The 25,186-nt window shown below is 40.8% G+C and overlaps 1 protein-coding gene across 1 annotated transcript in view; it reads left to right on the top strand.

The window, feature by feature from the left end:
* The first annotated feature begins 3,247 nt into the window (after window positions 1–3,247).
* The window catches only part of GARS1 (glycyl-tRNA synthetase 1), a 51,259-nt gene continuing 29,320 nt past the window's right edge, over window positions 3,248–25,186 (top strand). The window contains exons 1-6 of the mRNA XM_069588068.1: window positions 3,248–3,600; window positions 17,787–17,888; window positions 18,769–18,871; window positions 19,896–20,037; window positions 21,464–21,552; window positions 21,946–22,022. Of these exons, the coding sequence (XP_069444169.1) occupies window positions 3,379–3,600; window positions 17,787–17,888; window positions 18,769–18,871; window positions 19,896–20,037; window positions 21,464–21,552; window positions 21,946–22,022 (735 nt within the window). The 5' untranslated portion in view covers window positions 3,248–3,378. The remainder of the gene's footprint in view (window positions 3,601–17,786; window positions 17,889–18,768; window positions 18,872–19,895; window positions 20,038–21,463; window positions 21,553–21,945; window positions 22,023–25,186) is intronic.

The following is a 25,186-nucleotide window of genomic DNA, read 5'->3' as shown; positions in this document are numbered from 1 at the left end:
ATATACAAAATATGTAAACAGCTCATACAAGTCAATATAAAAAAAACTGATTAAAAAATGGGCAGAATAACTGAACAGAAATTTTTTCAAAGAGGAAATGCAGATGGTCAGCAGGCACATGAAAAGATGCTCAACACTGCTAATCATCAGAGAAATGCAAATCAAAACCTATCCGTGAGATATCACCTCACACCTGTCAAAACGGCTATCATCAAAAAGAATACAAATAACAAATGTTGGCTAGGATGTGAAGAAAACAGAACCCTCACACATTGTTGGCAGGAATGTAAATTGATGCAGCCACTGTGAAAAACAGTATGGAGTTTTCTCAAAAAACTAAGACGAGAACTACAATATCATTCCACTCCTGCATATATACTTGAAGAAAAACCAAAAAGACAAACTTGAAAAAAATACCTGCACCCCAATGTTCACTGAAGCATTATCTACAATTGCCAAAATACTGAAGCAACCCAAGTGTCCATCAACAGGTGAATGGATAAAAAGAAGATGTGGTACATTGGAATACTACTCAGCCATTAAAAGGAATGAAACTTTGCATCTACAGCAACATGGATGGACTTGGAGGATATTATGCTAAGTGAAATAAGTCAAAGAGAAATACTGTATGATACCACTTATATGTGGTATCTAAAAAATAAAACAAACTAGTGACTATAACAAAAAAGAAACAGGCTCATGTACGGATGTAAGAGTTGGACCACAAAGAAAGCTCAGTGCCAAAGAATTGATGCTTTTGAACTGTAGTGCTGGAGGACTCTTGAGAGTCCCTTGGGTTGCAAGGAGATCAAACCAGTCAATCCTAAAGGAAATTGACACTGAATGTTCATTGCAAGGACTGATGGGCAAAAGCTGAAGCTCCAATACTTTGCTCACCTGATGCAAAAAGTTGACCCATTGGCAAAGACCCAGATGTTGGGAAAGATTGAAGGCAAAAGGAGAAGGGGGCGGCAGAGGATGAGATGGTTAGACAGCATCACCAACTCAATGAACATGAATTTGAACAAAGTCTGGGAGATAGTGAAGGACAGGGAAGCCACAATGAATTGGACAAGACTTAGGGAAGGAACAACAACAAATAAAATACAAACTAGTGGTTACCTGTAGGGAGAGAGAAGGATAAAGAGGCAACATAAGGGCAAGGGATTAAGAGTATGAACTATTATGTATAAAAAAAGCTGCAAGGATATGTTGTACAACACAGAGAATATAACCAATATTTTATAAAAATCTGTAAGTGGAGTGCTGTTGCTGTTGTTCAGTTGCTCAGTTGTGTCCGACTCTTTGCAACTCCATGGACTGCAGCATGCCAGGCTTCCCTGTCCTTCACTATTTCCTGGAGTTTGCTCAAACTCACATCCACTGAGGCAATGATGCCATCCAACCAGCTCACCCTTCTCAGTCCCTTAAAAACTGTGAATCACTATCTTGTACACCTGAAACTTATACAGTATTGTATATCAGCTATACTTCAATTAAAAATATAAAATTACCTATTAAAATAAAGCCAAATAACAGTTATAATTAATAAATATCAAAGCTTGTACTAAATGAAGTCTCTTCTAGCAGGTGCCTAATATTTAAGTTTCACGTCAGGTTAACAAACTTAAATATATTCTCTGTGTACAAAACAGTCATACTACAAAGACTTACTGTATAGCCCAGGGAACTATACTCAGTATATTGTAATAACCAGTAATAGAAAAGAATCTGAAAAAAAATATATGTATGAATGTATAACTGAATCACTTTGCTATACACTTGAAATGCAACATTGTAAATTATACTTCAATAAAAGTATATATTCTATCCCCCAAAATTAAATCTTGAAATAAAAGTTTTAAGAATACAAATTATTTGACATTCTGTACCTGCTCTGCTTATGCTAAGCTGTGCGTACTTCTCTAGAACCACAAACTGAAAGAGGAGGAGAAGTACTATGAAGTTTTCACAGTTCTGGGAAAGGTGACTTCAGTCTGTTAAGCCTGTGTACTCTTGTACACTCCTGGGCACGGGTCCTCTTTGCCCATGACCCCTTTCATTCCCTGGAAGACTTGATTTCCAGGCATCTTCCTCACCTCCTCCACTTTGGACTAAGGTGTGTACCGTTGGTTTCAGGAGATACTGTCAAAACTGTCCTCCAAAGTCGGTACCAATCCACATTTCCCTCAGCTGTGTGGGAGGGTCCCTGAGCATCTCCTAGCATTTTCCATCATTTCCATTTTAGGCATTCTAACGGGTGTGTGTAATGCTATTTCTAAAATTAACACATTCCTTATTTTTCTATTCTCTCTGGGGAAACAGAATCCAGCTTCTTCAGCCAACCTGCCCTTGCCACAGGAGGGAGAGAAGAAGCCACTTCCAGAGGGTCCATCATCTGGGGCCTAACCATGAGTCAGGTTAGCTGAGGCAGGGCCAAGCAGAGGGAAGCCGGGGCACTTGGATGCTCTCTCCACTCCCTGGCACAGTATCGCTTTCCAGTCTTTCTCATGTCTTTGCCTCTTGCCTTTCCTCATCTTTGCTGATTGAAATCTTGTTCGCCCAGCAAAGGATGGTCAGCACTGATTTTCTCCAAATAAGTCCATCATTCTCCCTTTCTTCAGCTTTTGTCTTGACATTGGGAAGGGCATGGATGGGTGAAGATGAACAGATCATTCACTTCTCTTGATCTGTTTCCTTATCTGAGGATCATCTGAGCTTGGGCAACACTAAGTCTAAGTGTCTATCTGTTTTGACGTCTACCCAGGTAGCTCAGTGGTAGAGAATCCGCCTGCCAATGCAGGAGACTTGGGTTCCATGCCTGGGTGGGGAAGATCTCCTGGAGGGGGAAATGGCAACGCACTCAAGTATTCTTGCCTGAATAATCCCATAAGAGGAGCCTGGCGGGCTACAGTCCATGGGGTCGCAGAGTCGACATGACCCTTTAAGAACCTGGGGGCGAAAGAACAGAAACAGAAGTGTGTACTCCCGTGGGTCTGCCACAACGTCAGTGTCCCTGTACACGCCTGTGCTCTGAAGGTCCTCGTGAGTTTCAGTCCGCGTGTCTCGGACAGGGCTGAGTCCTTAAATGTCCACTAACGCACTGTGCAAATCTGTTCGCCGGGGGTCTACCGGGGCCCCACAGCCCTCTTGTACGCCCGAGGCGGCTCAAGCCCTTTCGGGGCTCTGAATGATTCCGGGTCCTTCCGGGGTTTTGTGTCGAATCGGCCGGTGGCGACCCGGCGCCGCGTCGCGGGGTGGGGAGTGTGCGGCTGCGCGCGCCGCGGCGTTTACGCGGCGATTTCATCATGCTCCCGGCCCGGCCGCGCGCGCCGCTTCCGCCGCCGCCCGCTCCCGACCTCCCAGCGCCGCCGGCTCATGCCCTCTCTGCGTCCGGCGCTGCTTAGAGCTGCCCGCGCCGCTCTGCTGCAGTCGCTGCCAGCCGGTCTCCCGGCCTGGCCTCCACTCCTGCCCTGCCGGCCCATCAGCAAGCCCGCCCGCGCCCCGACCTGGTTCCCCGCCGCCGCCTCCCGGAGCAGCATGGACGGCGCCGGGGCTGAGGAGGTGCTGGCACCTCTCAGACTAGCCGTGCGCCAGCAGGTACCGGCATTCTGCGCTTTGCACTCAGCCCCGGCTCTCCTCCCTCCTGGTCCCCTCCTTCTCATCTTCTCTCTCTCTTTTTCCCGGGCACCGGTCCACCTCATCGATTACCCGTCTCTTTCATTCTCTGAAAGCCCTTGGTTTCCAGGCATCTTCCTCGCCTCTTTCACTTTGAACTCAAGTCCCCGCGTGCGCCGGCCACCTTCCCTCCCGTGGACCCCTCTCCTCCCCTCTCCTTGGGTGACTCCCGCGGATCCCTCGACATCCTGCGTCCCTTCTCTCGCCATCTGTTCTCCTTTCCCAGTCCTTGTTACTGCCTTGCCTCTTCCCTCTCCGATGACGCTGGGATCTGTAGCCCTTAGCTTCTCCACCCTGTTCTAGCTCAATAACCTCAATTTTAGATTTCCTGTCCCTGCTATGTTCTTTGTGCTTCCTGGGTGGCGAGATTCCTAATTCCTCCCTGGTCAGTTACGATCCGAAGAAGCTGCGGGTTCTCTCTTCTTACCGCCTGACTCTTTTTTTTTTTAATCTTCAAGATGCTTTAAATAGTATTTCTTCCTTGACATCTTCATTCGGTGCTTAGTGAGCCTAATGGTCCGCTGAAAAAGTAAAATAGTTGAAACCTGGATAAGGGGAGGTTTTGAGCTTCCTCCCTCTATTCTAATAATGTGAGTTCATCATCCTTCGCTCCTGTCATTTTCTGGGTTCCGAAAAGACCACTTGAAACGAGTGAGCTTTCAGATCGTAAACGTGGGAAGCTGTAAATGTTCCTGAGTTACTTGGTGAAGGCAGCCATCCTTCGTATGGAACATTTTGAAATTTGATTTTGTGGAAGGGAGGGAGGTTTCATGGAGTGGAGAGCTTGGTGGTTTAATCCAGGCCTCCTTTTCCTAGGGCACTGCATGGACATCAGAATTTAGAGAGGACAGGGTATTCTCACATCCAGTCAGGTAGAACCAGAAGCTCGGAATAGAACCCCAAGAGTAGATGACCTAGTAGGAAGCACCGAACGGGTTTCTCCAGCACCGGCGCCTGATGCAATAACTTGCCTTGGCTACGGAGGGTGGATCCCTCTCTCGGAAATAATTCATTGGGGAAGCACTGCAGAAAATTCGGCAAATTCTTCCCCTTTATCTACTTCTCTCTAGTTTGAGCCTGATTGATTCTGTCCTGTTTAATTTTGAAGTTTTACTGTGGGCTTAATTTATTCTTTTTTCTTGGTATCAGAGCTTTATGCATGCTTGTTCTCCATCTTCCTCCACACACCCTCCTTAAATAAAATTAAGTGTGATTCCTTTTGTCTTTTCTCTCTCAACTTTTTTTCCCCCCTCTTTCTTCATATCCTTCACTTCAGAAGGGAGAATACATCTAATTTGGAAAAACGCACACCCAAACCCCTCCCTCTGCCACGTTACCCTGGAACTGCAGTGCACATTATCCATCTGTAGTAAGACTTCAGAACTAGTTAACTGAAGTACACTTTGATGGGGGAATAGCCTTCCCCTGTTATTACTGTCTTGTGTATTGTTTGTGTTGGCTTGGTTGCTAGATATTTGGTGCTTCAAGCTATTTTCCGAATATGTAAGTTAGTCTATGTCAGTCAGTTTGTGTTTTCTTTTCCTGATTTTTCAGGACCACACATAAATCAGTTAACTACCTGGGACTTTGAATCGCACTGATTTCAGGGTCAACTGGAAGGGAATTTAAAGATCATCTGGTTAACTTTTTTTGCTTTCGAAGAAAGGAGATGCAATTTCCACTGTGAAGTTTGTGCAGTTGAAGACATCCTTGGAGTGGGATTTGTAAGGTGCTTAGTAACGGGTTTTGTTAGTGGCACGTGTTTCAGATAGATGGCTAGTTCCTATAAATTTGCCAATCTGCTATGCCATGTGAATGCTGCTGTTTTTTTACAGATTTGGTTTGTTGATTGGCTGAAATGTGTTTCACCATGGCACATTCTTAGTTGTTTCCTGCAGAATTTAGTTTTGGAGCTTGTAAAAGGGCCTCAGAGCACCTAGAAAACTTAATTGTTTGATGAAGGACACCCTAGGGCATTGAGCTAAAAAAAAAAATTAGCATACAGTGGCCAGACTTTATTTTGCCAGATTTGTTGTTGTTTAGTTGTCAAGTCGTGTCATACTCTTTTGTGACCCCGTGAACTGTAGCCCACCACCAGGCTCCTCTGTCCATAGGATTTACCAGGCCAGAATACTGGAGTGGGTTGCCATTTCCTTCTCTAGGAGATCTTCCTGACCTAGGGATCAAACTCGGGTCTCCTGCATTGCAGGCGGACTCTTTACCACCGAGCTACCAGGGAAGCCCCAGTTTGCCAAATAAGGGCATTAAAAGAAAACAAAGCAGTGCAATCAAGAAACTACCATCTGGTTTCCCCTTTTATTTCATAAAAGAAAATCTATTTTAATACCTAAGAAAGGACAGGCCATAACTCGGAATAAAGAACAGTCTTTTATATTTGAAAAATGTTCTGATATATTGGCACCCCACCACCACAACCACCACCATGCTGATGAACATATCCTGGAGTGTCTTGTTTGGGAAGTGGCTCTAGGGCAGTGTTTCTCAAAGTATGCTCTGCAAACCCTTGGAAGTCTCCAGGGTCAAAACCACTTTCATGATGAAACTAAGATGTTATTGGCATCTTTCACTCTGGACATTTGCACTGATGGTGCAAAACATGGTGAGTAAAACTGCTGGCCTGTTTTACTAATGGGCACATTAGAGCTCTTGCTTAATCCACAAAGGACAAATGATACATTTATGAAGTTTTTGTCAATAGTTGTAAAACATTTGGGAATCTGAAATTAGTTTATTAATCTTCACAAGAACTGTCCAGGTCCATAGGTAGAAAGTTAAACATTGTTAAAAGGTAATGTTTTCTTGTTTTTCTTGGCTGACTGAATATACACCATGATATGTATGAAGGATGAATGAAAAAGGTCTGTTGGAATGATTTCTCACCTGTAATTATTTCATTTTATAAACACAGACTTTTAGTTCTAATCTATGTCTTTATGGTAAGAATTTATATAGAAATTAAGCTTCTAGTTGATGTATCTTGAAGGTGATTTAGAAATATTGATATTTCACATTGATTTCATTCAACACACACATACACACACACACAATAGTCAGTGGTGAAGAAAGAGGAGAGAAAATAATTAGAAATTAGGAATCCATAAGTACTTTCTTTCCATGTTTAGATCATCTACACCTTTTGTTTTCAGAATTAGATCATTATAAATCATGGTTTTAATTATTCCGTTATTCAGAATGAACTCGATTATTTTCTTTTTAAAAAAAATTGTTTATTTTTTAATTGAAGGATAATTGCTTTACAGAATTTTGTTGTTTTCTGTCAAACCTCAACATGAATCAGCCATAAGTATACATATGTCCCCTCCCTTTTGAATCTCCCTCCCATCTCCTGCCTCATCCCACCCCTGTAGGTCAAGTATTTTCTTAATTGACTGAGGTTTTTAGAGATGATTAACTCAGTGTAGGATTCCTGACTGTTCCACTGCTTCTGTTGATAGTGAGCCTCTCCTGGAATGTGTGTGTGCCTCATTCTATGCCTGAACTTTAAAAAACAGAAAAAAAATGATTCAGGAAAATTAATTTTAAGTTCTTCTTACCTTTACCGAGTTGTGGCCTTGCTTGCCCAGTGTCCTTTGAAAAGCTCCAAAAGAAAACATGGGAGTGCCAGTACTTGACACACAAAGGTAGGTATTCAAAAGAACTGCTTGCTTCTTTTAGACATTCAAAAAGAACTGCTTGCCGCCCTCTTTTCAGAACACAGACTCTCATAGGTTCTTATCCCCATCAAAAAGGACTGTTAGTGAACCTTTAAGAGATAAGTGTTCTGACAGGTAGAGGAAGGGAAAAGAACCACTGAATGTGTAAACGCTAAGCCAGTAGATATTTACCAAGTATTAAGTGCTTGGGATTGTGCTAGGTTTAGGTTGTGATAGCAGGCAAGAAATATTTGAGTGCCAGCACTGACATTCTAGGGTTCCTGTCTTAAAAGAGCCTGCTGTATAATGGCAGGGACAAATAAAATGCATGTAAATAAATAAGCCAATCCATTGATGGGATGATTTCAAGTATTGTGTGTATAATAAAGAAGTTAAAATTAAAAGGTGACTGAGGATGTTGCTTTAGCTAGAGGGGTCAAGATAATAAAAGTTGCTAGTGTAATAACAGACCAGACCTATTTGTATGTAATAAGAGAATGGAAAGAAGAACCAACTCAGTGACTCCCAACCATATCAGACTCAGTGTCCCCTTTTATACCACATATTTTGAAATTCTTTACTACCCTGTAATGAAATTCATGCCTCAGAAATATCATGTTTCATAAGAAAAATATATGTACACATAGTGCTCTAAATGTAATACAAATAAAAAGTAATTTATAATAAATAATATGTATTTCAGTACATAAGTTTGGGGGTATGACTCCACTGGAAGTTATACTGAAGTAAGCAGATGCTGCTGTTGCTGCTGCTAAGAAGCTTCAGTCGTGTCCGACTCTGTGTGACCCCATAGACGGCAGCCCACAAGGCTCCCCTGTCCCTGGGATTCTCCAGGCAAGAACACTGGAGTGGGTTGCCATTTCCTTCTCCAGTGCATGAAAGTGAAAAGTGAAAGTGAAGTCGCTCAGTCGTGTTCGACTGTTAGCGACCCCATGGACCGCAGCCTACCAGGCTCCTCCGTCCATGGGATTTTCCAGGCAAGAGTACTGGAGTGGGGTGCCACTGCCTTCTCCGAAGCAGATGCTTATACCCCATACAGATTTACTGTGAATGTGGTTGCTACTAATGCACATTGATAAAGATATATTGCATTGTTTACTCAGGGCAGCAGCATAGCTGGCAGTCACATGTCTTCTTTGTTTTTTGTTCCAAACAATAGCAACTTTCTAAAATTCTGAACAAAGCAAGGTATAGTCTTCCTTTTTTATTTTTTTAGTTGAGGTGTAGTTTATTTAGGGGCTTCCCAGGTGGCACAGTGGTAAAGAATCAGCCCGCCAGTGCAGACGATGCAAGAGATACAGGTTTGATCCCTGGATTGGGAAGATTCCCTGGAGGAGGACATGGCAACCTGCTCCATTATTCTTGCCTGGAAAGTTCCACGGACACACGGCATGGTGGGCTACGGCCCATGGAGTCGCAAAGAGTACCACACAGCTGAGCAACTGAGCACTCACGCATAGTTGATTTTAGTCTTCCTTTAAATTACATTTTCCTGGGTGCATCCGTGGAAAATTCAATGTATGTTAAAACTGGGGAAATACTTCTCATTTATAAGCAGAGTTAGATTCTTAGTTCAGATAATTTTAAACAGCTTTTTCGCTTCCTAACTGGGACATTGTGAAATAGCATGAATTACAGGAGAGTGGGTTCTGTTCACTGAATGGGGGAAGTAGGCAGGAGCTCGGGAAAATATCCACAATGGGGAAAGGATGATGGTAGGCCCCTCAAAGGACTTGGGGTTTTAGAAAGAGAAAGGAGGAATCAGTTTGAAAGTACAGAGGGTGTTGAGGTCCTTTAATGGACCGGAACCTGGTGGTCCGGAGTCAACGATAAGAAAGTAAAATAGAGAGAAAGAGGCTGATATTCCTTGGTTTATGCAGAAAACCAATAAAGTCCTTGATACAGGGCTTGCGTCGCTCATGAAGGCACCTGGCGCCCTCTCGAGGGGGTGAAGGCACAGTGCGCCTTCTCAAGAGGGTCTTAGAAGCCTGGGCAGGAGAATGAGCACGACGGGTTCCTGTGCTCCAGAGAATTAAGCCTGAAAGAGAGAGAGCGGAGGAAAGAAGCAAAGACATGGGGACCCAAGCTCTGATGGAGCAAAGGTGTTTTATTCAACATTGTGTGGGTATTTATACTGTCTTACAAGGTAGCTATTTTCAGCAGAGATAAAATCGAAAAGTTATCAAGGAAACGAGGTCATTCATATGAAAGAGAGAGGGTTGTAAATAATCACTTTAACCGTATGGTTCATAAAACGGAAGGGGTTAGTAAATAGTTACTCATCACCGTATGGAAAAACTAAGGAAGGCAATGCATGCATTCCTAAGCCCCTGGGATAGTTTGCTACTCCACTTAATTCATGAATATTCAGGACTTAATAAGGGACGGAGGATTCTTGACAGATGCAGAGCAGCACACAGGAAGCCTCCTGTTAAATGCTTCCTGACAATTCCCCCTATTTTATTATATTTGTAAAAAAGGTCCTGACCAATTGAGTTTGTTTAGTATTGCTGCTGCTGCTGCTAAGTCACTTCAGTTGTGTCCGACTCTGTGAGACCCCATAGACAGTAGCCCACCAGGCTCCCCCGTCCATGGGATTCTCAAGGCAAGAACACTGGAGTAGGTTGCCATTTCCTTCTCCGTGCATGAAAGTGAAGAGTGAAAGTGAAGTCACTCAGTCATGTCCGACTCTTAGCGACCCCATGGACTGCAGCCTACCAGGCTCCTCCGTCCATGGGACTTTCCAGGCAAGAGTACTGGAGTGGGGTGCCATTGCCTTCTCCGTTGTTTAGTATTAACCAACCTTATAGAAAGGCTATAATAAACAACAAATGTAATTATCAAGACAATCACCAAAGTTACAGTTCCAGACCCGATGCTGTGGGTAATACTTTGAAACCATCTTCGTGGGTCTAGCCCAGATAATTGATCGGCTAGTTGTTCAGCTAACGTTTCCAAATTAGTGGAGGAGTGGAGACGTTTAGAAAAAGTTTCAAAGATTTCCTTTTGCAGTGATTGTACATTCAGAGAGGCATTATCATGTATGTTTTGTAAATGAAATTTGATTTGTTCTCAGTTGTAGGCACTGTGATTAAAATGAACAGGAGTAACACAAAATTGAAGTAATCTGGAAGCAAGTCCAGCCACGGGACCTTCTTCCCAGGGTCGCTGGAGATTTACTGGTAACCACAAATTAGGTCTAGATTGAAGAATCAAAAGGGAACCATTTCTTAAAGGGATAGCGGAGTTAAGACAAGTATATAGTTTGCAATTAATATAAGTTACAGAACTAAAGTCTTATTGTAAATTTCCTATGGCTATAACAAAAGGAAGTGAGACACAGGCCTGTGTAAAATATGACTGATTATAGAGAAAGAAATAGTTACTATGACCACGACTGGTGCCTGTGAAATGTGCGGTCTAAGTTCCAAGTTCTTCGGTGCTCACAGCAAGTTTCCAAATGTCCCATGTTCAGGCCCACTCTGTTTATCGAGGACGATCCTAGGACGAGGTGGGGCTGATCCACCGTCAAGCCACCCAAGAAGTCCTTTGTCGTGGTAATGCTCCATCGTAGTATCGGTGACCTTCCATGTCACTTGTGTAACAGTCATACACCATGCTGTTAACCTCTTCTGAGCAGTTAGATAACCACATACCATGGGGTCACCAAGCAACAATTGTATGATTAGCCACAAACATTAATTTTCCTGATTTGGCTTGACGTTTGTCCCAATGAACAGGAGTATATGTAAAGTTCTTATATGTAAACCCTTTGCATAATGTTCTTTGTTCTTTCCCTGACTCTTTCCCTAAAGTCTCAGTAGTATAAACATGGTTCAGAGACAAAGAAAGGGCAGTAAATGATCCAGGCAATGTCTGAAAGTCTTCTTTTGGAGGCAGGACGAAAGCCCAAGTTTGTTGGCTGACGTTTATGCATAATTTTCCTGGGCCCAGGTCACAGGGGAAGGACTTCATAGCTTAAAGAAATGTTAATTAGTTTTCCCTCCTCCCCAAGATGTGAGGGCCCTTTCACGTTCCAGGGAGGAGGCATATGGGTGGAGTCATTGACAGGATCGGTCTTCTCCTCCATTTTATGACCTGCAGTAAAAGGGGGTTGAGTAAGTAAGCCCAGTTAAGTCTGATTAGTTAATCTGGTTCGAGCAGGGGAGGCACAGGTCAGGAGACTGAGAATTCTCAGGAGAACGTATTCAGGACTCAGGGGCATTCTCTGTTGAGAAACCAGATTTTTAGCTTGATTAGTAAGGGTTTTATTTGTCCCCAAGTGGGGAGATCATAAGGGTGATGCCACCGAGGGCGGTACCTCCTAGAGATCTTTAGAGCCATCGTGGCCCATATTGGAATTTCTTCCTCCTGGGGTTTTTGTTGTCCCGTCTCCATTTTGGAGGCCGGGGTCCCCCTTGGGTCGAATCTTCCAAAGAGGAAGCCATGTGAGTTTGTTGGATCCATCTGGGGAAATACAAGCATAACCCTTTCCCTGTAAGATTAATTTCCCAGATTTCCATTGTTTCGTTAACCCGTCTTGGTACCAGATGGACAGAGGAAGAGAAGTGTTCTTCAATTCCTTGAAATGCTTTTCTGCCCTCGTTAAAATGTCTCCCTGTGGTAAGTTTAAAAAATTTAAAACAAAGCTGTATTAACAATAGTTATAGGTTTAGAAAATATCTTATGTTGGAATCTAGTAAAGTCTGCTTTAGATAAGAAAGACAGTGGTGTTCCTGTGTATTCCCCCTTTTTAATTTTTTATTTGTAACTTTAGTGTGTGATGTGCTCTTTCGACTATGCCTTGTGCCTGTGGATTATAATGAATACCTGTAATATGTTTGATAGAAAAAGATTGTAAAAATTGTTTAAAGTGTCTAGAAATATAGGCAGGGCCATTGTCTGTTTTTATAGAACTAGGAGTTCCCATTACAGCAAAACAAGTTAATAAGTGAGTTATAACGTGTTTTGTAGCCTCACTGCGACGAGGTGTGGCCCAAATAAAAGGAAAATTAGTGTCGATACAGACATGCAAGAAAGAAGATGGAGAAAGTTCAGGGCAATGAGTTGCATCCATTTGCCATAGTTCATTAGGTTGCAAACCTCGAGGATTAATACCTTGTGCGACCGGTTGAGTTGAAGATGTAGGGGTCTACAAGTAGAGCAATTACTAATAATTTCTTTAGCCTGGCGGTATGGGATTTTCCATAGCTGGTGTAGGGAACCAGCATTGTTACGCAACAGAGCATGCTGTTCTTCTGGAGTACCAAAGGAAGCCAGTTTACCAGCTTGCTCATTACTATAAGTCATGGGACCGGGAAGGAAAGAATGTGCTCGAGTATGTGTAATATAAATGGGAGAATTGCGGTTTCTAACAACAGATTGTAGTTCAAAAAAGAGTTGTTGAATAATAGGTTGATGGGAGTTTATGGTGGAGGTTTCTATGTTTTTTAATACAAAAACTGAATATATAGAGTCAGAGACTATATTAATGGGGTAGGGATGTAGGCAAATAAGTTGAATAAGAGTGTATAATTTATTTTGTTGAGCAGAATGAAATTTTTTTTTCTTTTTTTTTTTAAATTTTAAAATCTTTAATTCTTACATGTGTTCCCAAACATGAACCCCCCTCCCACCTCCCTCAGAATGAAATTTAGTATAAAAGACTTTATATTCCTTAAGAGACCAGAACGAAGCTTTGGCGTTTTTAGTCCCATCTATATAAAAAATCTTAGCCTGTGGTATAGGCTGTGAGCTGATAATTCGAGAAATAATAAATTCAGTATTTTTGAAGAAATTCCACAGCTTACCAGAAAGATAATGAAATGAAATTTCTCCAAAATATTCCAGAAAAGCTATTTGGAAATCAGTAGAAGTTTTTAATGTGTTCTCAAATTGAGATTTATTGATAGATATTACAATTTTATGAGGATCAGAGCCAACTAGAGTTTTAGTCCTATTTCTTCCATTGATAATGATTAGAGCAATTAAAGTAAGGTAGGGTGTACGTGACTTTATTCCCCTAAAACGGGTATAGATCCTTTCTACTCGGTGTTCTTGTTGGGCAAGAAGTCCTGTGGGAGAATGAAGAAAGGGGAGTACAAATAATTCTAGAGGTAAATCCAGTTTGATGTAAGTAAGAAATTGTTTTTGTAATTTATTTTGCACCAAATAGAGTTCCTTTCGTGCCTCTTGAGAAAGTGAACGAGGGCTATTTAAATCAGGATCTCCTTTTAAAGTATTAAATAGGTTATTCAGTTGATAATTAGCAATGTCTAAAGAAGGTCTAATCCAATTTATATCATCTAAGAGCTTTTGAAAATCATTTAAGGTTGATCATTTATCAGTACGGATCTGAGTTAGTTGGGGAGTAATATGTTGTCTATTAAGAACAAACCCCAAGTAATGGTAAGGTGTAGAGGTTTGAATTTTTTCAGGGACAATGATTAATCCAGAGGTTTTTAAGCATAGTTGAGCTATATCAAACGTGTGTTGAGTTTCTAAGATAGATGGAGCCGAAAACAATATATCATCCATACAGTGAATAACAAGAAAGTTAGGAAATTGCTTTCTCACAGGCTCAAGGGCGTTGGCTACCTAGTACTGACACATGGCGGGAGAATTCATCATCCCCTGTGGCAGTACAGTCCATTGGTACCTTTATGGGGTCCAGTATGATTAGGATAAGGGAGAGAAAGCAAATCTCTCTCTGTCTAAAGGGTGTAAAGGTATATTAAAAAAGCAATTGTAAATCAGCAATAATAATATGCCAATTTTGAGGAATAGTGGTAGGTGATGGGATTCCTGGTTGTAATGCACCCATAGGTTTCATAGATGCATTAACTTTTTTAAGGTCTGTTAGGAGACACCATTTGTTAGTTTTGTGTTTTTTTAATAACAAAAATAGGAGAGTTCCAAGGAGAACAAGATTCCTCAATGTGCTTTAATTCTAGTTGTGTATCTAAGTTCCTTAGCCGCCTGTAATTTCTCTTTGGTGAGGGGCCACTGCTCTGTCCAAATAGGCTCGTCATTCTTCCAAGTTATTCTAATAATTGTATTGTTTGTTAAATGAGCAGTGGCCCCTAGGAAGAATGTGGAATGCACATCTGAGTTTGCCGTTGCATAAGGAAGTCCCTCCCTATCAGGTTAAGGGGTGCGTCTATCACATAAGGTCTTAGTGCTGCAGGTTGGCCTTCTGGTCTCTCACAGGGATAAATCTGAGTACTCTGATGAACCTCTTGTACTTTGGTTTGAGAAATCTCTGCAATTTGGCAAGAAATTTTTTGTACAGGCCACGATTTGGGCCATAAATGTTTGGAAATAATAGTACTATCAGACCCAGTGCCGAGGAGACCAGAAAATCTTTTACCATTAATTTTGACATTTATAGTTGGTTGGGCAAATTCAGATACTAATGATGTCCAAAAGGACTGTTTTTGATCTGTACTGCCAAATCCACCTGTCCATACGTCATTAGAGGAATTAATAGAAAAGTAAGGTAAAAGAAGTAATTGAGCAATTTTATCCCCCTTTTTAAATTGTCATAAAATCTGAGATGACATCATAATTTGAATTTCTCCTGGTTTAAGGAAAGCTGTTATGAAAGTTCGCCAGTCATGGGGAGTAAAATCTCCAATAGAGGATGTTATAGAATTTAGAAGTGCTTTAGTAAAAGATGAATGTGGGCCATACATAGTTATAGCTTTTTTTATTTGTTGCATGTGAAAAAGGTTAATACCCTCATAATGAGGTATTATTTGCCCTCGAGCATCAGGATTTCTAAAAACTCCAGTTTTAGAAGGCGGAGAAACATCCGCTTCAGAGACCTGTGATTGTAAAGCCAGCAATTCAGAGAGCCTCTATCGTGAAGGAGAGTGAGTAGGTCGATTATTGTTATTCAGAAAGGTGCTGTCGGTTTTAATGTCAAAAGGTGTCTTAGAGGAGTCGTTGCCAGAATCTTTAGGTTCTAGCAAAGGAGAGACTTTGGGATTCGTGCCTGCTGGCAGGGGAGGAGCGCTTGGAGCAACTTGGGCAGGGCTTGTAGGAAAATTCTGAAATATTTTATGTTGTTCTAATTCAAAACCACCTTCATCAGGGAACCAAGGGTTACATTCATCCACTGTCTGAAGGCAAGCCTCTATTCACTGATGTGAAACTGAAATTCCCTGAGCTTTAAATAAGTGCTGAAGTAAAGTAGAAAAGTGGCGGGGCTTTCCAGCCGTATTACCCATCTCCTAGTACTTACCAGCCATATTACCCATCTCCTAGTACTTTCCAGCCGTATTACCCATCTCCTAGTACTTACCAGTCTCAATAGGCCCTTGGGGTCAGCTTGTCCGAATTTGCCAAGTGCACCAGGCTCCTGTTTGGACGCCACTTGTTGAGGTCCTTTAATGGACCAGAACCTGGTGGTCCGGGGTCGACGATAAGAAAGTAAGAGAGAGAGAAAGAGGCTGATATTCCTTGGTTTGCACAGAAAACCAATAAAGTCCTTGATACAGGGCTTGCGTCGCTCATGAAGGCACCTGGCGCCCTCTCGAGGGGGTGAAGGCACAGTGCGCCTTCTCAAGAGGGTCTTAGAAGCCTGGGCAGGAGAATGAGCACGACGGGTTCCTGTGCTCCAGAGAATTAAGCCTGAAAGAGAGAGAGCGGAGGAAAGAAGCAAAGACATGGGGACCCAAGCTCTGATGGAGCAAAGGTGTTTTATTCAACATTGTGTGGGTATTTATACTGTCTTACAAGGTAGCTATTTTCAGCAGAGATAAAATTGAAACTTAGAAGTTATCAAGGAAACATGAGGTCATTCATATGAAAGAGAGAGGGTTGTAAATAATTACTTTAACCGTCTGGCTCGTAAAACGGAAGGGGTTAGTAAATAGTTACTCATCACCGTATGGAAAAACTAAGGAAGGCAATGCATGCATTCCTAAGCCCCTGGGATAGTTTGCTACTCCACTTAGTTCATGAATATTCAGGAATTAATAAGGGACGGAGGATTCTTGACAGATGCAGAGCAGCACACAGGAAGCCTCCTGTTAAATGCTTCCTGACAGGAGGGGAATAAGGAGAACATGTATCCCATTTCCAGTCTCTTTTCTGTGTTTGATTATCTGTATTTTCAACTTTGTCTTTCTGTTCCATCCCATGGAATGAAAATTATCCAGGGGTAATTTCTTTTCTAAGTCACTAATTCTCTCTTCAGCTCTCTGATCTGCTGTTTAAACTGTCCAGTGAGTTTTTAATTTCAGTGATTTATTTCCTAATGTTCTATGTGTTTCTTTTTCAAGTCCCCTGATTGTTTTTGATAGTCTCTTATTCTTTACTCATGTTTTTGATTCCTCTTTTTATTTTACTTTAAACATCTTAAGCATTTAAAAAGTATGTTTGGTCATTCTAATACTTTTAAAGGATCTAATTTCATTATTTGTTGTTTTTGCCGAGTCTCATTCATGGTGTCTTTCTTCCTCATGGATTTTAAAATTTTGAGCTGAGTTCTTACTTTGGTAACCTTTAACTGGAAATCCTAAAAGGCCTGTGGAAGGTCTACTTTAGAGAGCAGTTGCTTCTGTTGGGCCCCCCAGGGCTCTATTAATTTGATACCTTTTAATTTCTCATCTTGAAATTTCCCAGACCATGTGGTAACGTTTTGTTTGTTCTCTCAGATTACTTATTCTACCACGTTACTGTAAGAAAATCAATGTACGGGTGGTAGGTTGTTGGAGGTGAGTAAAGTAGTCTAAAGAAATTAGCAAGGAAAAAAATGCAACAGTAAAGGGCAGAGGAAGGTAAGTGACTGAGAACAAATGGGCAGAGAAGTAAGCAGAAAACTAAAACAGTCTCTCTTTTTTGTATGCAAGAAAAAAAGAGATTCAAGGAGATGGTAGTCTCATTGGTTCTTCTGAGTCCTCAGCGCTTATATTGCTCTTTACTTTTTTTTTTTTTACTGTGCTGGATCTCTGTTGCAGGGAGCAGGCTTTCTCTAGCTGCAGAGTGCATACTGCCTAATTGTAGCATGTGGTCTTAGTTGCCCTGCGGCATGTGGGATCTTAGTTCTCCGACCAGGGATCAAGCCCTCATCCCCCTGAATTGCAAGGCAGATTCTTACCCGGTAGATACCAGCAGGGTTTTTACTTTTTGATCAGTGCTTTTCTCCCCTCTGTGCATCTCCTCCCTACAAAGAAAACAAACCAGTAATAATCACAGTGCAAGAGTAGTTATTTATGTACCTGTCTATATGTTTAGATTATACATGCTGAGAGCAGAGACCTACAGTATTCATAATGACCTTTTACATAATAAACCTTTGAATTTCCTCATTCTCACACAGATACTGTTTAAAAGACCTGCTGAAAAGCACATTTCTAACTTTACTTCTGAAACCAATCATGACTACAGATTTTCTTTGTTGGCTAGGGAGATCTCGTACGAAAACTCAAAGAAGATAAAGCACCCCAAGTAGATATAGACAAGGCTGTAAGTGAGCTCAAAGCCCGAAAGAGGATTCTGGAAGCAAAGGTGAGTCTTGGATCCTTGGAAAGGAACGTAAGTAGATATAGAATTGCTCATCTTTACTTAGTCTCTGTGGGTGGGAGAGACCTAGAAAAAAATCTAAAAGTTGCTCTATTTCTGTTTATCCAGAATGCCTTCTCCTCCTTCTCTACTTGGTGGATTCCTTTCTTTCAATGTGTAATTCAAAATGTCAGCTTTTCTACAAAACTTTTCCTCACCCTAACCTACTCCTTCTCCCACCAGACAAAAACCCTAGACTGGTTGTGTTCCATTAATTTCCCTGGAAGGCAATTGTGTTCTTCTTGAGGAATTCTTTTATATTTACAAATAATGGTTATGCTGTTTTAGAATCTCTTCTTTTAAGGAAAAGTTTTATTCATCTGATACCTGCTCACAAACCTTTCATATTATCTCACATCACTAAACTGAAATCGTTTGGAGTTTTTTCTTTTTTTGGCCAAGCTGCACAGTTTGTGGCATCTTAGTTCCCCAGCCAGGGGTTGAACTCAGCCCCAGCAGTGAAAGCGTCCAGTCCTAACCACTGGGAAGCCAGAGAATTCCTCATTTGGAGTTTTAAGTCACTATTTCACTACAGTGATCCTCTAAAAAATACTCTAAAATACTGTTTATTAGTATCTACATCTAAGTAAGCTTAGTTTTATAGTCTTGGAAATAGTCATACATTTTCCTAAATAGTTAAATAAAGGTATCTTTTCTGTAACTCAGAGGGAAAAACCCCCAAGGTTTCTATTGTTTTAAGGGTATGAAAATCTTGTCTGATAAATTTTATATTGAATTCTGAGGAATAAAGTAAATTTAGGTGTGTAAACTGAAATTCCCACTCACTCCTTCAATCACATATTTTCTCCTTAAAAATCTCTTACAGGAGCTAGCATTACAGCCCAAAGATGATGTTGTAGACAGAGCAAAAATGGAAGATACTCTGAAGAGGAGGTTTTTCTATGATCAAGCTTTTGCTATTTATGGAGGTAGGGGATTAATGAATGAAAAAATGTGTTGTTAGTGGCTTTAATATGGTTCCTAAATGAAAAGCACAACTTGCCAATGGATATCTCGTTGTATCAGGTCATGCAAAGCAGGGAATAGATATCTTGCATTTATTTGTTTAGTCATTCATTTGGTATGATACCAGTTCTTATTTCCTTCTACCCTCCTTATTCCTGAAGATGGCTTTTTTCCCATTAGGACCTAGGGAATTGGAGGGGTAGGCAGATATTAAGTGTTTGATGTGTCCGTGTACATATCAGACTCTTCTTAAAATCCCAGTGGAGACTTGGGAGTAGTAGAGGGCCATCTGTAGCACTGGCCAGCTGCACTGTGCTGTTCCCCACAGGGCAGTGATAAACTCTAGTTCCTATGTTACTCATTATGGCAACTGCCAGGTGAAAACATTCTTCTTAGCTATGCAGATAAATTTCTACATCCCTCTGAACACTACATGAATTTATATAGACAAATATAATTCACTGATATTTTCATAAGTAATGGAGATCATTGCCACAGTATTAAACTTTCAATACTTTGCCACTGAAACTTGATTTGATTTTTAGTCCCAGCAGATCTCTAAATGTTTTATTTCTTGAGGTTTAAATAGTGGCTCAAATACCAAGAATAAATTGGAGAATGGGGTATTGGGCATCATTGTTATTCCACTGATGCAGCAAGTTATTTTCTCATTTCTGTGGCAGAAAACTATAATCTGCTTTTTCATTTTGTTTCTTGCATAAGGAGGAACTTCTTTTTGTTTTTAGGTTTTTCTAATCCTTCTTGAAATTTCAGCCTTCACATACAGAAATAGTAAATAGAGTAAGACGTTTTCAGTTTAAACATCTGTTGGCTAGTTGGAAATAAGACTCTTTAGTATTGGGGGATTTGAAATGTTGGCTTGAATACCTGTTTTGGGAATATGTGAGTCTTTCGGCTTTCTGATGTCTTCTTGCTTTGATTTGTTCAGAGTGATAAGGCAGAGTACGTTTTCCTTTCATTTTGCAGGTGTGAGTGGTCTTTATGATTTTGGCCCAGTTGGATGTGCTTTAAAAAACAATATTATTCAGACCTGGAGGCAGCATTTTATCCAAGAGGAACAGATCCTGGAGATTGATTGTACCATGCTTACCCCTGAGCCAGTTTTAAAGTAAGATTTCTACTTTGAAGGCTGAAATTCTTTAATTTATATACCTAAGTAACTTTTTGATTAAAAAAAATTACCCATGTTCATTGTGAAAATCTGAAAAATAAAAACAAAATATATACTCATTGCCAACAGATAGCCAGTTTAAAATGTTGTATTTATCCTTTCTTTTTAAGTTTAGAAGTAGCATAGTGTGGCGTTTAGTAGTAGCACAATGCTTTCTTTCACCTAATATAGGTGAACATTATATCAATAAGCTTCAAGAGTATTTTTAATGACAGAATACTATTCTCTGTTACAGATGTGGCATAATTTACTTAGCTGGTGCATTAGTATAGGCGTTTTAGTTTCTGAGTTTTGATTGTGCTGAACATCCTAATAGATGAATATCTTGATTTCTTTAGTATAAATTCATAGAAGTTCTGGGCAAAACTATGTACATATTTTAAATTAAATACCACTATGTGTATTGACGTTTCAATGCCGAAATTTAGATTGTTCCTACCAACATTGTTGAAAGCAGGTCAGCATTTCTCAGATATGAAACTGAAAGAGGAATTGTTACTATTTTTCATCATTTCATTTAATATTGCTTGTTAAAGAGCTAATTTTCACTTTCTGTATACTTTAAAGTGAAAGTGTCAGTCTCTCAGTCGTGTCTGACTCTTGGCAACCCCATGGACTGTAGCCTGCCAGGCTCCTCTGTCCATGGAATTCTCCAGGCAAGAATACTGGAGTGGTTAGCCATTCCCTTCTCCATGGCATCTTCCCAGCCCAGTGATCGAACCCAGGTCTCCAGCATTGCAGGCAGATTCTTTACCATCTGAGTCACCAGAGGAGCCTTTTGCATACTTTAAGCTCTCTCTCAATAATTTCAGGCAATTAAAATAAGTTGAAATTCTTGATGATAGATCTAAAAGATCAGGACAACCTATTCTTAGCTGCTTGCTCCACTAATAGGAGCCACGTAGCGATAAAACCAGTGTCCCTACAGGTTTCAGCGGCAGAAAACTCTTTCTGTAAGGTTCAGTGTCTATACTGAGTTCTTGCAGATTCTTGGCTAGTCAAATTCCCCATGGTTTTGGCTTTTGCTTGGATCACTAATAATAATGGGATAGGCATGGAGTAACTGATCCTGAAAAGTAGCACAGACCTTGACAATTTGTGAAAAAGTATAATCTAGCTAATATTTTTTTTCCTAAGGGAAGGGAGAATTTGGGAAGCAGGTAGGAATAGATTTAAGGAAGAATTTTCTTTGGCATACATTTTTATCTACCATGGGATATTCCATAATGGATATGGGAGTTTTCATCTGTCAGATACACAGATGTAAGCTATGGATAAATATATAGATGGCAGATTGTCTTAAAAGGTAAAATTTATGTGTTAAGCTGTATGAAAATGACTAATTGACTTGGTATTAACTTAGGACTTCTGGCCATGTAGACAAATTTGCTGACTTCATGGTGAAAGATTTAAAAAATGGAGAGTGTTTCCGTGCTGACCATCTGTTGAAAGGTATGGCTTTTCATCTCAAGTAAACACCTTTTCAAGTAGGATTGATCAAAGCAAAGGGTTTGGATTAAACTTTTCTCTCAAGTTTTTACATTTTTTTTCTTGGGACATAATATACAAAGAATAAAGTGCACAGATCTTAGTATATAGAACAAGTCCTTTATTGAAAAAAAAGAAATATATATACATATATATACAGATAATTAGAAATTCTAAGTCACCGAAAGAATCAAGAGAGTATCATGACTGTCTCTGTAAAATCAGCCATAGGATTCATATAAATTAAGAATATTATCCTTGGGTTCAGTTTTTCACCTGTCCAGTGTTGAAACTCAAAAGTACATTGTCCTTTTTTCCCACTGATTGAAATTGACATGTACAACACTATTCTTGCAGCTCATTTACAGAAATTAATGTCTGATAAGAAGTGTTCTGCTGAGAAGAAATCAGAGATGGAAAGTGTCTTGGCCCAGGTAAGTACTTGAGAGATGTTATCATGATAACCCAGGTAGGTGCTGTCTTTCTTCAGCATTTGATGACTTAAATTCCATATTGTGCTGACCTGGTCACAATAGTATAGGAGAGCTTACCTTCTGTCCTTTGTATCATCTGTTTTTGCATTTTTATTTTCTCTGTCAGCATTTTATGGTTAACCCTTTATTTATGTCAAACTAGCAAGTCAGTGTAAATAGGAATGAAATTAGTTTTCTCTCCTTAGAAACCAGTTTTCTGGATTTAATAGCAAAAACCAGGACAGTGTCTAAGGATGGGTAGTGTTCAGTGTGGAGATCTGGGGCAGACATCTGTGTGAGACTTTCTCATCAGCCACTTGATCTATTTCGGATTGGACTGTCCCTGACTATGTGCTGTTCTTAGAACCTGATGGAGCAGGCCCCTGCTTTTGCTGTAGACCTTTAGTTTTGTATTTAAGTTGACAAGTTTTAGGGAAGGCATTGAGATCATCTATTCTAACTTTTAGCCAAATGCAGAAATACCTTCTCTATCAGAAGTAGTTCTTACTCTTTCTGGGGGGGCCACAAACTGCTTTAAAAATTGATGAATACTGCACACCTTTGCCCCAGGAGGATTACATGCCTATATGTGAATGTTGCTGATTTCTCACCTCATCTGTCTTTTTAAGCAAAGTATTTCTCCAGCACCATATTTGATCGTGAAATCCACCACAGCTCATCTCTTAAATTTTATTTACTTCCTTGGATGAAAAAAAAAACAACCAGTGCTTTTTTTTTTTCATCCAAGAAGTAAGATTTTCTCTATCTTGTGTATGAATAAGTAAGGCTGAGTGTAGAACTAACACCCCCAAAAGATGTCCTTTTCATTATAGGCGACTGAAATGCAAAAGTAGGAAGTCAAAAGATACCTGTAGTAACAAGCAAATTTGGCCTTGGAGTACAAAATGAAGCAGAGCAAAGGCTAACAGAGTTTTGCCAAGAGAACACACTGATCATAGCAAACACCCACTTCCAACAACATAAGAGAAGACTCTACATGTGGACATCACCAGATGGCCAGTACTGAAATCAGATTGATTATATTCTTTGTGCCAAAGATGGAGGAGCTCTATACAGTCAGCAAAAACAAGATTGGGAGCTGACTGGCTCAGATCATGAACTCCTTATTGCCAAATTCAAACTTAAATTGAAGAAAGTAGGGAAAACCACTAGACCATTCAGTTCAGTTCAGTTTAGTTGCTCAATTGTGTCTGACTCTTTGCAACCCTGTGAATTGCAGCACTCCAGGCCTCCCTGTCCATCACCAACTCCCGGAGTTCACTCAGACTCATGTCCGTTGAGTCGGTGATGCCATCCAGCTATCTCATCCTCTGTCATCCCCTTCTCCTCCTGCCCTCAATCCCTCCCAGCATCAGAGTCTTTTCCAATGAGTCAGTTCTTCACATGAGGTGGCCAAAGTACTAGAGTTTCAGCTTCAGCATGATTCCTTCCAAAGAACACCCAGGACTGTGTTCTCCTTTAGAATGGACTGGTTGGATCTCCTTGCAGTCCAAGGAACTCTCAAGAGTCTTCTCCAACACCACAGTTCAAAAGCATCAATTCTTTGGTGCTCAGCTTTCTTCACAGTCCAACTCTCACATCCGTACATGACTACTGGAAAAAACATAGCCTTGACTAGATGGACCTTGGCAAAGTAATGTCTCTGCTTTTGAATATGCTCTCTAGGTTGGTCATAACTTTCCTTCCCAGGAGTAAGCAAAGTAATGTCTCTGCTTTTGAATATGCTCTCTAGGTTGGTCATAACTTTCCTTCCCAGGAGTAAGCGTCTTTTAATTTCATGGCTGCAGTCGCCATATGCAGTAATTTTGGGGCCCCCCAAAATTAAGTCTGACACTGTTTCCACTGTTTCCCCATCTATTTCCCATGAAGTGATGGGACCAGATGCCATGATCTTCGTTTTCTGAATGTTGAGCTTTAAGCCAACTTTTTCACTCTCCTCTTTCACTTTCATCAAGAGGCTTTTGAGTTCCTCTTCACTTTCTGCCATAAGGGTGGTGTCATATGCATATCTGAGGTTATTGATATTTCTCCCGGCAATCTTGATTCCAGCTTGTGCTTCTTACAGCCCAGCGTTTCTCTTGATGTACTCTGCATATAAGTTAAATAATCAGGGTGACAATATACAGCCTTGATGTACTCCTTTTCCTATTTGGAACCAGTGGTATGACCTAAATCAAATCCCTTAATGATTATACACTGGAAGTGACAAATAGATTTCAAGGGATTAGATCTGATAGACAGAGTACCTGATGAACTATGGATGGAGGTTTGTGACACTGTATAGGAGACAGGGATCAAGACCATACCCAGGAAAAAGCAATGCAAAAAGGCAAAATGGTTGTATGAGGAGGCCTTACAGATAGCTGAGAAAAGAAGAGAAGCAAAAGGCAAAGGAGAAAAGGAAAGATAGACCCATTTGAATGCAGAATTCCAAAGAATAGCAAGGAAAGATAAGAAAACCTTCCCCAGTGATCAGTGCAAAGAAATAGAGGAAAACAATAGAATGGGAAAGACTAGAGATCTCTTCTGGAGAAGGAAATGGCAACCCACTGCAATATTCTTGCCGAGAGAATCCCATGTACAGAGGAGCCTGGTGGGCTGCTGTCCATAGGTTTGCACAGAGTCGGACACTACTGAAGCGACTTAGCAGCAGCAGCAGAGATCTCTTCAAGAAAATTAGAGATACCAAGGGAACATTTCATGCAAAGATGGGCACAATAAAGGACAGCAATGGTATGGACCTAACAGAAGCAGAAGATATTAAGAAGAGGTGGCAAGAATACACGGAAGAGCTGTACACAAAAGATCTTCATGACCCAGATAACCACGAAGGTGTGACCGCTCACCTAGAGCCAGACATCCTGGAATGCGAAGTCAAGTGGGTCTTAGGAGGCATCACTACGAACAAAGCTAGTGGAGGTGATGGAATTCCAGTTGAAGTATTTCATATCCTAAAAGATGATGCTGTGAAAGTGCTGCCCTCAATATGCCAGCAAATTTGGAAAACTCAGCAGTGGCCACAGGACTGGAAAAGGTCAGTTTTCATTCCAATCCCAAAGAAAGGCAATGCCAAAGAATGCTCACACTACTGCACAACTGCACTC

The sequence above is a fragment of the Ovis canadensis genome, chromosome 4 (assembly GCF_042477335.2).
Source record: "Ovis canadensis isolate MfBH-ARS-UI-01 breed Bighorn chromosome 4, ARS-UI_OviCan_v2, whole genome shotgun sequence".
In the NCBI taxonomy this organism is placed as follows: domain Eukaryota; kingdom Metazoa; phylum Chordata; class Mammalia; order Artiodactyla; family Bovidae; genus Ovis; species Ovis canadensis.
The sequence above is the reverse complement of the archived record's forward strand: the minus strand, read 5'-3'. Positions and strand labels throughout refer to the sequence as shown.